A 14,133-nucleotide genomic window follows, 5' to 3' on the forward strand; every position below is an offset into this window, starting at 1 on the left:
GAAAATCCTGTGTGCATTTTTTAACAATTGGTTGCTGCGCATATGCTCGGTAATCCAAAATTTGATACGGGATTCAAACCTAGCTCCCAATTAAATATATGCCCCAGAGAGTGCAAATGTGTACAGTATCTCAAAGTGCATTGCTGGACACATAAACCAATGGCTCTACAAATAAGCTAAACTCTGCAAGCTGGGATTCTAAATGATGTACTACTATTATATCACTTAAATGGCTAAGGAATTCTAAATTAATCTCAAGTTCTTTATATGAACAGTTAAAAATATGTGCCAGTCATTAAATCACCACATATCAACTATCCCCATTTTCTTTAGGAAACAACTCTTAGGGGTAAATTTACTAAAGGGAGAGTTTTTAGAAGTTGAGATGTTGCCCATAGTAACCAATCAGATCCTAGCGATTATCTTCTAGAAGGTGCTAGATAATTGTTACGTAGAATCTGATTGGTTGCTATGGGCAACAACTCCACTTCTAAAACCTTTCCCTTTAGTAAAAATACCTCTTACCATGATTTATCAAATGGAAGGATTCCCGCACCAGAATAACACAATTATGAAATTTCTGGAGGAATTCAGTATCATGATTCAACAAAGTACTTGTATAATGCAATAACTTAGTGCTACCCACCGATTTAAAATATAAAATACAATTACAAAAAAAAAAAAAAAGAATCAGTTAGAGATCGGGTGCACTCATCCCTTTTACACACAAAAAAAGAAAATTTATTTATTTTTTTAAAATATTCTGTTAGACAATAAGTATAATAATAGGCATATGTTGCTCCTTTCCTTAAATAAACATGAGCCCTGAGTATATGAAGTGACATATCGAGAATTTTTTTGGGGGGGAAAAGATAGTATAGTGTCCTGAAAATCTCATTTAAAGTACTTGTTCTACGTAGCATATGCTATGCATTATCTGACCCTATATTTAGTCTTTATTGTTAACCACTTTGTACCAGAGCATAGGACCTGAAGATTCAGCGTCTCAAATGTTATTTTAATCTCTGTTGCAAACATGGAAATGCAACTGCATATATGCCGTAGTAGTAAGTATGTTTAGCGGTTTAAAAATCTGCATTAAATCACTGCTATCTATTAGAGATACAGAGTCAGGTCCTATATTCCGGTACAAAGTGGCTAACAAAGACTATATATTGGGTCAGATAATGCATAGTATATGCTACGTAGCACAAGCACTTTAAAGGATTAGCATCTTTATTATATATAAATAATGACAGCACACAGCAATTGATCTTATATTCTTTATTCACATTCTTTTCACTTTTCATCACACTAAACTATCTTTAAAATAAAAATTCTTGATATTTCACTTCATTTAGCCCTACTATAGGGCTCATGTTTATTTAAGTAAAGGTGCAACATATGCCTATGATTATACTTATTATATAGTTTGAGATATCTGAATTTAAAGCTAATTATTAAAGTATATCCACTTTTAAATAAATACTTGTATGGAAGGGATGAGTGTACGCTATCTATAACGGATTCCTTTTTCTTTTTTGTAAAAGGTCTTACCATGATTTGCCTCACCAACTTGATTGTTTCGGGCCATGGTCGGTTCTGATTGTACTTGGCATGAAGACGTTCCAAGAGGGAACTCATTTTGGCTGGGATCCTACAAAAGAAATATTTTATGACTACCATTTTGTGTTCTTTTGCATAAACTTAGTGGAGACAGACAATGTTTGGACTGAAGCAGTATTAATGAGGGCAGCCTACAAATTCACCTATTTGTTTTGATCTGCCCTATGTTGGCACCAAACTCTAATCAATTTACAGGCTGTACTGTCATGAATGTTGTTGGTCAACTTCTGAAGAAAGGCTCCTTAAAAATCTTCTCTACCACACCTGAGGACCATAACACACTAATATAATCTAAAGGAAGAAAGGTATACACATTGGGAGAATTCAGTTCTGCGGGAAATGCCACCTTGCACTTATAGGGGAATTACGGTAGTGCAGACATCACAGGTTTTCCCTCATAACCCATACTCACCAGCGGATGCACTGTGCTGTTCCATCACATTGAGTCAGGAATGTAATTCCCCCTTTGTGACATTACAGGATTTAATAAATAACATTTACAACTAAAAGGGAAATTACATTTATTTAATACATTTGCCATGTTTTACTTAGCAACTACAGGCATAGTAGGTAATTTTGTTGAAACTCTTTAAAAATGTGTATCATTATGGCTCCAAACTCAGATCTTAGAGAGATTAGGTAAGTGGATAGTTTCACATTCTTAGACAATGCTGTACTAGCTCTGGATCAGGTTAAGGCGCAAATCCGCTACACGAGAAAAATGAGCAATTGAATGATTACGACATTGTTATCGTTCAATCGTTAATTAATCGTGCAGTGAATATGCCGGAAACGAACAGCAATGCGCACTCCCTCTGGTCGTTGTAGACATCTGTCATCACATGAACATGCAGACATGTTCAGGGATGAGGGAGGGTACCTGCACTGCACGACATATCATTCAGTGTAGGCACATTATCCACTGCACAGGATGAGGATGTTCCACTATCGTGTATTGGATACGCACCTTTAGACTGATATACAAGACCATTTGCAAATAGACTACTATTGTTCTTTGTGTTACTTACAAGCAAAGATCTTTAAAAATGTAAGGGTGAGAATGAATTGTTTATTGCTGCCGTCTAAAGTGACCAGGCGCTACTCAATTGTTTTGGGTGACCAGCCCTGATGATGCACTTACGCTGGTTGGTGAGAGTACAATCCGTTGTGAGTGCCCGGCACTTGGCACGAAAGAAGCTGTTTAACTCAGCTAATCCTGTGCATTAGGGAGCGAGAATGCAGATGTCGCGACCAGCGCAAGGCTAGTCGCGCAACATTTAAATAGCTCCCAGTCACTTTAGACGGGAGCTACAAACAACTGAATCGCCCCCTAATATGGTTGTAAAGTTAATGTGGCACACTGATCATCAAATACATACATATAGGGGGTGATTCAATTGTTTTATTGTGCCCTAGCCCCCGTCTAAAGTGATGGGAGATCGGAGGACGATATTCAATTGTTTTGGACGCCAATGCTTTATCGCACATGTTGCACCCAAAGAGACAGGTTTAGCCACGTAAAGCGGCTATACCCGTCTAAAGACCTGGTTAGAGTGCCCAAATGGCAGTTTGGGCTCCCAAAACCAGGACATTACACATTTCTGCTCACCACCTCAGGAGGGTCCAAGCAGAAATGCAGGCGGCTATCGCGCCAGAACATTTGAATTCCCCCCATAAAGTCTTATATTACACAATTACAATGACCCTTGATATGACTGTTTATTTATTTTTTCGTCTTGTGATGAAAAACACCTTAACTAGGACACTGTGGCAGACAGATCATTCATAATAATTTAAAACATTTAAAAAAAAAAAGAAAAGACAGTAATTCATTCTAGACAGAAATAGGCTGTGCATTTTGTTTGTACGACTGCCATCTACTGTCCAAAGGTAGTATTGGAATCAATTATTTCAGTTCAGACTAAAGGTACGGTACAAGGGGTGCGATGCAATTCAATGCGATGTTGAATAGCCCCATGAGGGAGATGCCGAAGCTATTCAATTCAACGCGATGTTTGGGCAGACTAAAGGATTTCTTTTCGCACCCTCCTGGGATGCGAGGAGAAATCCGACAAAAAGGGCCAGTCGCGCGGCTGTTTTCCGGCTTAGCGCGGCGCTAACAGCCGCACTAAGCCGGAAAACAGGTTAAGTTGCAAGAAACAGCATTCTCCGACTTAGCGCGCTGATTTGAATAGCTCCGGAAGCTCCTTCAAGGGCCTATTCAACATCGCATTGTATTGAGTCACGCTCAAGGATTGCAAAGTGGGAAATACACTTATTTCTCTCTGGTGGATGAAAGAAAAAGCTGTGCCATGTCAAACAGTCTCAATCTTTCTAAAACGGAGCTAATCATTATCTTTTATTCATACAGTACCACAAGGGTTCTGCAGCGATATACAGTCAGGTCCATAAATATTGGGACCCGGACAGAATTTTCATATTTTGGCCTCTATTCACCACCACAATGGCTTTGAAATGAAACAATCAAGATGTGATTTAACTGCAGACTTTCAGATTTAATTTGAGGGTAATTACATCCAAATCAGGTGAACGGTGTAGGAATTACAACGGTTTCTATATGTGCCTCCCATTTTTTAAGGGGCCAAAAGTAATGGGACAAACTAAACAATCCTAAATCTAACTTTCACTTTTTAATACTTTGTTGCAAATCCTTTGCAGGCAATTACAGCCTGAAGTCTGGAACGCATAGACATCACCAGACGCTGGGTTTCATCCCTGGTGATGCTCTGCCAGGCCTCTACTGCAAAGGTCTTCAGTTCCTGCTTGTTCTTGGGGCATTTTCCCTTCAGTTTTGTCTTCATCAAGTAAAATGCATGCTCAATCGGATACAGGTCAGGGGATTGAATTGGCCATTGCATAACATTCCACTTTTTAACCTTAAAAAACTCTTTGGTTGCTTTTGCAGTATGCTTCGGGTCATTGTCCATCTGCACTGTGAAGCGCCGTCCAATGATTTCTGAAGCATTTGACTGAATATGAGCATATAATATTGCCCGAAACATTTCAGAATTCATTCTGCTGCTTTTGTCAGCAGTCACATCATCAATAAATACAAGGGAACCAGCTCCATTGGCAGCCATACATGCCCACGCCATGACACCATGCTTCAATGATGAGGTGGTATATTTTGGATCATGAGCAGTTCCTTTCCTTCTGCATACTCTTCTCTTCACTCTGGTACAAGTTGATCTTTGTCTCATCTGTCAATAGGATGTTGTTCCAGAACTGTAATGGCTTTTTTAGATGTTGTGTGGTAAACTCTAATCTGGTCTTCCTGTCTTTGTGGCTCACCAATGGTTTGCATCTTGTGGTGAACCCTCTATATTCACTCTTGTGAAGTCTTCTCTTGATTGTTGACTTTGACACATATACACCTACCTCCTGGAGAGTGTTCTTGATTTGGTCAACTGTTGTGAAGGGATTTTTCTTCACCAGGGAAATAATTTTTTTGTCATCCACCACAGTTGTTTTCCGTGGTCTTCCGGGTCTTTTGGTGTTGCTGAGCTCTCCGATGCTTTCTTTCTTTTTAAGAATGTTCCAAACAGTTGATTTGGCCACACCTAACGTTTTTGCTATCTCTCTGATGGGTTTGTTTTGATTTTTCAGCCTAATGATGGCTTGCTTCACTGATAGTGACAGCTCTTTGGATCTCAAATTGAGAGTTGACAGCAACTGATTCCAAATGCAAATGTCATACCTAGAATCAACTCCAGACCTTTTACCTGCTTAATTGATAATGAAATAACGAGGGAATAGCCCACACCTGTCCATGAAATAGCTTTTCAGTTGATAGTCCCATTACTTTTGGCCCCTTAAAAAGTGGGAGGCACATATTGAAACTGTTGTAATTCCTACACCGTTCACCCGATTTGGATGTAATTACCCTCAAATTAAATCTGAAAGTCTGCAGTTAATGCACATCTTGTTTGTTTCATTTCAAAACCATTGTGGTGGTGAATAGAGGCCAAAATCTGAAAATTCTGTCAATGTCCCAATATTTATGGACCTGACTGTACATAGGGGTCAAACATTCAACAAACTTGCCTGATTCTGAGTCATATGCAAGTTCGAATGCAGCCGCATCTCATGATTTTTTTAGCAAACATACGCAACGAATGACATGAATTACAGTTGCTTCTCACAACAGCGGAATGGGCGTTGCTAGGTGGCAATGGGGTGATGGCACGTAAGAGAAGTGTCACATGGCCATGCAGCCAGAGTTGCAATCTAATATGAGATGAGAGTATGGATTGTGTGTGCCATTTCTAGTCACATCTTCTGCACCAAGCATGGGGTCGATGTAAGAGCCATTACTAGTGATTACTGTTGATTCAATCGCATAGAAACATAAAACTGAATATGGGATTATAGTTCCGATCACTGGGTGTGTCCCGAATTTTTAACACATTATATGTAATTCAGAATCAGGCCCAAAATGCATTTGCATTTGCACCAAAAAGGTACAGAACATAACTTTACATATAATGGGGCGGTATTCAATTAGTTTTGTGGCGGCGAAATTCCGCCTGCCCAACTTTTCGCTACATTGCGTGTTTCGGACACGAAAACTTATCGTGCGCGTCCCTGGTTTGTGCTCCATTCAATGCGGCAAATGCAGAACAGGCGGAAAGTACTGCCAGAATAGGGGAAATCAGTCTGAACCCCCCCCCCCCAAAAAAAGATGCACTAACATTGGGGATCAATGTAGAAGTGTTCCAATAGCCCTAATAAAACTATTTGGGGTACTGAAGTTGTTTAAAATCCTTGTTATTAGCATCCTTGTAAAAGTGGTGAAGAATGGCATACAGCAGCATTTTGTGGTGAAAATAAGTAGTCCTGTCAAATTTGGGGTACTTGAAAATGGGAGCTAGCATCTTTTTTTCTCTCTAAAAGAGAACTTTTAAAAAATTTGAAAAACCACTCTCATACTTGCACCTGCAATCCCAAACACACTTGGCCCCTCCTTACAGCACCCCAAGAAGTCTATTTCACTAGTTTTAATAGTTGTCCCCCCACTTTGTACTTTTTCGCCCCCATAATAAAAGTACTTTTTTGGGGTGTTGTTTTTCCCCCGGATTTTTTGACACAGTTGTCCTTTAGGGGCCTGTCTCAAGGGTTCCGAGTGGTTTCCCCACGTTTGCACCCCAAAATAAAAATGTTGCACTTATTTTCTCCATGCAATTCTTAGGCAAGTCTTTTTCACCTATTACATTGCATTGGCTTTCCGCGTAGGCGAAAACTGTCTGGAATACAATTTGGAGATAAGTTCCGACCGCGCGAAAAGTCCCGATCCACGGAAATGGCTTTTCCCTTCTAATTGAATATGGCCCATAGTATGCACAAATAAGAGTGCTCAGGTTATATACTGTAATTATAGAGAATATAGAGGGGAGAGGAACATGCTCGCAAAAGCTCATTTTAATGGGGCTATGCTGGCCACAAAGAGGGTGAGGAGTTGGGGAAAGCAGAGGCTAGAGATTAGTAGAAGGTGTTGTAGGAGGGACAGAAATAAGACCGACAATGTCTAGATAGACAACAGATGCAAGGTCAACGCAGAAAAGGTTCACAGGGTCAAAGGGTTGATACAAAAATTGAAAATATTTTAGTTTTCTAACCCTAATCTTCATCCTAACCCTCCCCTTGGTTCCAAACCCTAACCCTTCCTCCTAGTGCCTAACCCTAACAAAACATGTGTCAAGCTTTTATACCTGTCAACCTTCATCCACATTGACCTTTTCTGTGTTCACCTTTTGTCCCTGTTGACCTATTACCTGTCTACCATCTATTGTCTATCTAAACATTGTCGACCTTTTTAATGTCTATCTATTGACTGTTAAGAAACAAGCTTTAAGTACACGTTTGAAGGCTAGGAGGAAGTCTGGTTAGGTGTTGGGAAACGACAGTAGAAGGTGGTAATAAGTGAGGAGGATAAGAGAAAGCAGTCATAAGCAAAGTGAAGTGGGCAGAAAGGAGCCAACCAGCCAATAGAATATATGTGAGATCATAGCAATAAACCCTAACCCTCAAGTGCACTGCTTAGGTGTCATCTTTTGCTCAGAACTTATCCTTTATTGCTCACATCTCTCACCATGGCACTGCAAAAACATTCTTCTAATGCAAACCCTCATCGGCCCCTACATTGGTTGCCTGTATTTTACAGAATATAAATACTTTTACAAGCATAGGACTCGATTCAATTCAGCACGATGCTGAATAGTCCCGGGAGGGAGCTCCTGGAGCCGTTCAATTCAGCGTGCTGTTTGGTACGAATAAAAGATTTCTTCTCGCAACCCCCTGATGGTGCGAGGAGAGATCCGACAAAAGTTCAGATCGCAAGGCTTTTCTGGCTTAGCATGGCGCTAACAGCCTTGCCGCCGGCACTTTAGCCGGAGAATGCCGGTTTTCGCGACTATGCACCCAGGTTAACTGGCAACTGTCAGACCAAACAGCGCGCTGAATTGAATACCAAAGGGAGTTCCCTTCCGCGGCTATACAGCATTGTGCTGAATTGAATGGAGCCCACAGAATGCAATTAACTTAAAAGCACAAGCATACATCTCATCTGTGGCCTTGTTTCAAATATTGTCCAACTCGCCTTTTCACTCTGCAAAAGATCTATGCCTCTCAGGCACTCATTACATGCACCCATTGCTGGTTATAGGACTTCTCATTCATCCAAGAACACCTTCCTTTAGCCCTCAAGTATTTCCTCTTTCATACTATTCTACCAGATTACCACTCTAATAAACAATTTACTGAAATCTTACATATATAGCTCTTCCAAACTGAAACAACCCTCCAACTTTGCTAGGACTAGACCATATAACCACGGTAAGCACTTTCCAAATGGCAAACAGATCATAGGCAAACACAGGGGGGTTTCTGGTTGCCTGGAAACCCCCTTCCCCAGCAAACACCATGACCAAAATAGATATAGCAATATAATAGAATTTCACTTGTGCTGCATGTAAAGGCCCCCATACATCAGAGATTGATTGTAGCAATCGTGCAATTTGCAATCGATTGTGTATAAAAATCTTTCCCTTTTTCAATCGATTGTGGCAATTCTGCAATCGATTGAAAAAGGGAAAGATTTTTATACACAATCGATTGCAAATTGCACGATTGCTGCAATCAATCTCTGATGTATGGGGGCCTTTATTCTCAGTATCACAAATGTAATAATTAGCACCACCTGTGTATCTTTTAACATGTGTCAGCCAGTAATAAATGCACCTGTGCACCAACTAGGAGATCTAGAAAACATGCACTGTTAGGGGTGCACTGCTATAGATCAACAACAGCGTCAGTTATTATTACTGTATAATAATATACTATCCAGTACATAACGCGAACACTATGTCATATGTCCAGGGCAGTGCTGGGTTCTTCTGCTGCTCCCCCAGACTCCTGGACTTTCTCCAATGCTCTGGAATGGTGCCCACAACTGAAATAAAAACAATCCACTCAGGCAGGATTGCCCTACTGCCACATGTAAGGGCTTACTGTGATCGCTGGTCCTGTATATCCTGGAATTATGACACACATTACACTTTGTATGGCGCATATTAAAGCTGGTTAAGTGCTATTTATACCCTCTTCATGGACTTGCCACACTCACTCTAAAATCAAGCATTTGGAAACCCCCCTTTCGAAATCCTGCGTTTGCCACAGCAGATGAACCATTATATTACAGTAGACTGCAGCACTTAACCTTATGTATCTAACTCCTCTACCTACAAATTGCAAACAGGGACTTTTTATCCACATGTCGTGTGTGTTAATATACCCAGTCTTGTTTCATTTTAGTAAAGTAAACTTCATTTCCAAAACATAAAGCAAGTAAAGATGCTTCTTTAGAAGAAGCCACCTCTGTTGCTGTGTTTTTGTCCCCTTAATACAGACTATCCCAAATATAGTATTTGTTTAAGTGTACACTTAAATCAGCTGTCATAAAATACAATATCCAGTTACATTACAATCACTTCATAAAGAATTTTATGTGTATGTGTATGTGTATGTATGTATATATATATATATATATATCTTTTGTATTAGTTTAATGTTCGGTACCACAATGCATATGAAAATGTGGCAGGACTAAATTAAAAAAAAATAAAAAATCTGGAAATATTTGTTACAGTATTTTTTTTTTTTTTCATGCTAAATAAATAAATCAGGCACTGTAACTTCTTTTTCCCTCAGTGTTTGTACTACATAGGGCCGTATTCAATTCTGAGAGAAAAGCCATTTTTGCCTTTTTTTTTGCGAAAATTTTGCCTGTTTTTTCTTTCTCCGTATTCAATTCCATTCAGTTTTCGCCTATGCGAAAAAGTCAAAGCACTGAAATAGGCGATCTTTTTTCACCACAGAATAGCGGGTGAAAAAAAGTGTCAAAATCTAAAAATTGGGGTGCAGATGTTGTGAAACCACTCAAAACCCTTGGTACGCCCCCCACCCAATGGACAATTCACCCCCAAAAAAAAAAAAAAAATTCCTCCAGGAACACCCCAAAAAATGCCTTTGAAATTTGGGGCTAAAATTTAAAAAGTGGGGAGACAACTTAAAAATCTAGCGATATAAGCTTCTGGGGCTGCTCTAAGAAGGGGCCATGTGTTTTTGGGATTGCAGGTGCTTGTATGACGGAGGCATTTAATTTTTTTAAAACTTCACTTAAAGAGACATTTAAATATGGTAGTACCCATTTTCCAAGCACCCCAAATTTGATGGAACTATTTATTTGCTCAAAAAAAAATACTGCTTTGTGCTATTCTTCACCACTTTTACCAAGACGCTAATAGCAAGCAATTACCACCACTTAAGTACCATAACTAGTTCAATTAGGGCTAATACTAAACTACTATAATGATTTCCGAAGTCAGCCCATCTTTTTCTGGGGTACAGAGAGTGATTCCCTAGGCAGAGTGCCGGACCTAGAGAAAGGGTACCTCTGCGCGTGCCCGAAAAGGGGGTGTGTCTTTATGACACGTCCCCTTTTCGTCACTCTTGGAGATGTGTCCGGCACTTACGGACATGCCGAGCAGCCCCCAAGCGCTGCGGTCACTGTGAATGGATGCCAGGCGCCTGGCATCCATTCACCGGCGGTGACCTCTGCACAGCCGTCTTACCCTCCTACAGGACACTGCGACCCGCAGGAGTGGACAGAACCTGCAGGTCTACTCAGCGCTAAAACAGCCTAGCGGGAACGCTAATTCCCCCAATACATCCTGCACTTTTCGCCTGTTTCACATTCACCGGGTCCCGTTTTCGATTGTTTGGCAATTGAATAAGGAGTAAATCGGGAGCGCGCATGAAAAGTTCTTTCGTCCAAAACACGCGAAGGCGGCCAAAAGTCAGGCAGGCGAAACTCTCGCCTATGCGAGACTAATTGAATACAGCCCATAATATGACAATACAAAACCTATAGCAATTATGGGCATTTTGGAAGGTATATAACAACCATTTGCAATACCTACCAGGTCTGAAATGCTACTTGGACTTGGAAAGCAGGGAGAGATGAAATGCAGCTAAATAACATTGAGTTACAATGTTTACACTGAATAGAGGGAAGTACATCAAAGTAATGCATTACCATCTAAATTGTAACTCTTCAGATTAGGATCCATAGTAACAATGTGTCACAAATCCAATATCAAGCATCAAATTAATGAATATCCAACAATTTGCCACCAGAAGCACAATATGTGCTAGAACCCTATTCTGACAGTATTAATGCAAAATGGACCTGTTACTGTAATAAAACCTACAAAACAAAATTCCATATTCTAGCTCAATTTAAGAGATACATAAAAATAATTTATATGAAATAAATGTGTGTAAGTAGTTTTCACAATAATAGTATGAGGTATACATTATGCTATATTTCTATAAGTCAATAATTAAGACATTCAGGATGATTTTTAAAAGTTGTGTTAGTGGGTGCAAAAAGTTACCTTTTACAGCAAGTACCTTTTCTCAAGCCGTCTTTTTTTTTTTAAATATATTTTATTAGGTAGATCACATTAAGTCATAGCGACCAGAACAGATAAAAAAAAATAAAACAAAATCGCATGTACAAAAACAACATACACATGAAATCTCAGAACCATCTAATTATAGACACATTCCCAGTCTTGTTTTATTACTGTATTATTCACAATTATGAGTCTTAGAGCGGTATCCAACTGGTACATTGTTGGGGCGCTATATTTCTATAAGTCAATAATTAAGACATTCAGGATGATTTTTAAAAGTTGTGTTAGTGGGTGCAAAAAGTTACCTTTTACAGCAAGTACCTTTTCTCAAGCCGTCTTTTTTTTTTTTTTTTTAAATATATTTTATTAGGTAGATCACATTAAGTCATAGCGACCAGAACAGATAAAAAAAAATAAAACAAAATCGCATGTACAAAAACAACATACACATGAAATCTCAGAACCATCTAATTATAGACACATTCCCAGTCTTGTTTTATTACTGTATTATTCACAATTATGAGTCTTAGAGCGGTATCCAACTGGTACATTGTTGGGGCGCTAATTGATCCCCGTTTTTCGCCGATGTGTTTTTTCACCCTATACTATTATTTTGAACGATATAATAGGATATAGCTCACGAAAACACAGAGGGTTCGCGATAAGCTCGCAGACCTATGTGTTTTCGCCTTTTTTAAGGTGAAAAAAACGGCATTTATCGTGGATTATTTTTCGGGACCTGATGATAAGTGCCGACGTCGGTCTGACTTCGGGGCTAATTGGATACCTCCCCATAGTGGGAAATTATGGTGGCATATAAATAAAAAGATAAGCCAAAGGCATGGAGCTGAGCTTCTCCATTAACACCACTATTAATCAGCACATTTTAGTCTTCATCTGCAATCTCCTAAATTGGACAAGTCTTCCATACACACTGGTCACTTTATTATGTACATCTTTCTAGTAGTGGGTAGGACCCCCCTGTTGCCAGAACAGTCTGAACTATTTGTAATAGGTTCAACAAGGTGCTGAAAACATTTGCAGCAGCACATTCATGCTGAAAATCTCCTGTTCCACCACATCAAGACCTGATCCTACGTCCTGAATGGCACAGCACAAAATAAAATTTGCTCACTGCAGCCTCCATTTCCTGTTCTTAGCTAGCAGGAGTGCGGTCTTCTGCTGCTGTAGTCAATCCACTTTGGAGGTTCGGAGTGCTTTGCGTTCAAAGATGTTCTTCTGCATACCACTGTTCTAACAAGTTTTTTGAGTTACCACCTTCCACTCAGCTTGAACCAGTCTAGCCATACTCCTCGTTAACAATGTGATTGCACCCAAAGATCTTCCCCTAAGTGGATGTTCTGATGTGTAGTCACCAAACTAGTATTAATCCACACAGGACAAATTTCCTCACTGCTTCAGGGCGAAACATCAGAGAGAAAAGGCACCCGTGGAGGAGTCAACGGCCGAGGAAACCCCAGTTTACATTAAATCAGTGTGTTAGCACGTGTTAACCTCTGGTCTATCACACGGGGAACATGTTACAATATTTCATTGAATAGCATTTCCCAGAGCTGCTCGTGTAATTATTAATTGAATGTCCCTCTCAAGGCCCCCATACATCAGCAATCTGAAAACCACAATTGAACAATTTGAAGATTTATTGCCCGATCTTAGGATTTCCCAATCGAGCAATCTGCGCCCATACATTACAGATCTTTTTCAGTGATTTGCAGATCGATTGCAGAAAACACAAATCGGACAATCTTGAAAGGCCCATCAATTTACTGGTAACGGTCTGCAAATCTGCTGATCATGGCCATACACTAGCAATCTACAGCCCCAATCCATCTGTGAAATCCAACATGTTGGACAATCAGATTTAACAATTCCAATCACTTTTTGGTTGCAATTTGTGATCTGTGAAGCCCATACATTGCAGATTTTTATACACAATCGATTGCAAATTGCACGATTGCTGCAATCCATCTCTGATGTATGGGGGCCTTTAGTCTAAACCCCTGCTTCAAGCACACAACTGGTACAACAACCTGCTGAGATTAAATAGCCAGGGGTATATTTACTAAAGGTTGATTTTAATCGATTTAAAATATATCAACATCAATGTTTTGTTTCTGGGGCTAAATCACACATTTACTAATACATAAAAAATGAATTAAGGGTTGTGGCTTGGCAAGCCTAGACAACAGTCGCACATAAGTGGAGCTTCGGTTTGGCCCCCTAATTTACCGGCCATATTGTGGTTCCCGGGACCCCTGGTGACCGCTCCACACCCTGCTCTATTGCTGCAAGCGGGAGGGCATGAGTTGCGGAACCGGGGAACGAGTTTTCTAGTTCCTGCAGCTGGCAGCCTGCCCTTCCCTTAACACCGGGACCTCGAGTATGCCAAGACGCCGCCGCAGACAGCCGGAAAACACAGAGGTCGCAACCTGGTTCTGTGATACTCGAGACCCTCACATCTCTCCTACTGCCTGACACCCCATCGCTCACC

At 40.1% G+C, this 14,133-nt stretch overlaps 1 protein-coding gene across 1 annotated transcript in view; it reads right to left on the reverse strand.

The window, feature by feature from the left end:
* MED1 (mediator complex subunit 1) overlaps positions 1–14,133 on the reverse strand; it is a 77,052-nt gene that overhangs the window by 45,978 nt on the left and 16,941 nt on the right. Inside the window, exon 2 of the mRNA XM_088474617.1 lies at positions 1,558–1,657. Coding sequence (XP_088330743.1) covers positions 1,558–1,644 — 87 coding nt within the window. The 5' untranslated portion in view covers positions 1,645–1,657. The remainder of the gene's footprint in view (positions 1–1,557; positions 1,658–14,133) is intronic.

Source organism: Taudactylus pleione, unplaced genomic scaffold (genome assembly GCF_031769625.1).
Source record: "Taudactylus pleione unplaced genomic scaffold, aTauple2 ptg000155l, whole genome shotgun sequence".
In the NCBI taxonomy this organism is placed as follows: Eukaryota; Metazoa; Chordata; class Amphibia; order Anura; family Myobatrachidae; genus Taudactylus; species Taudactylus pleione.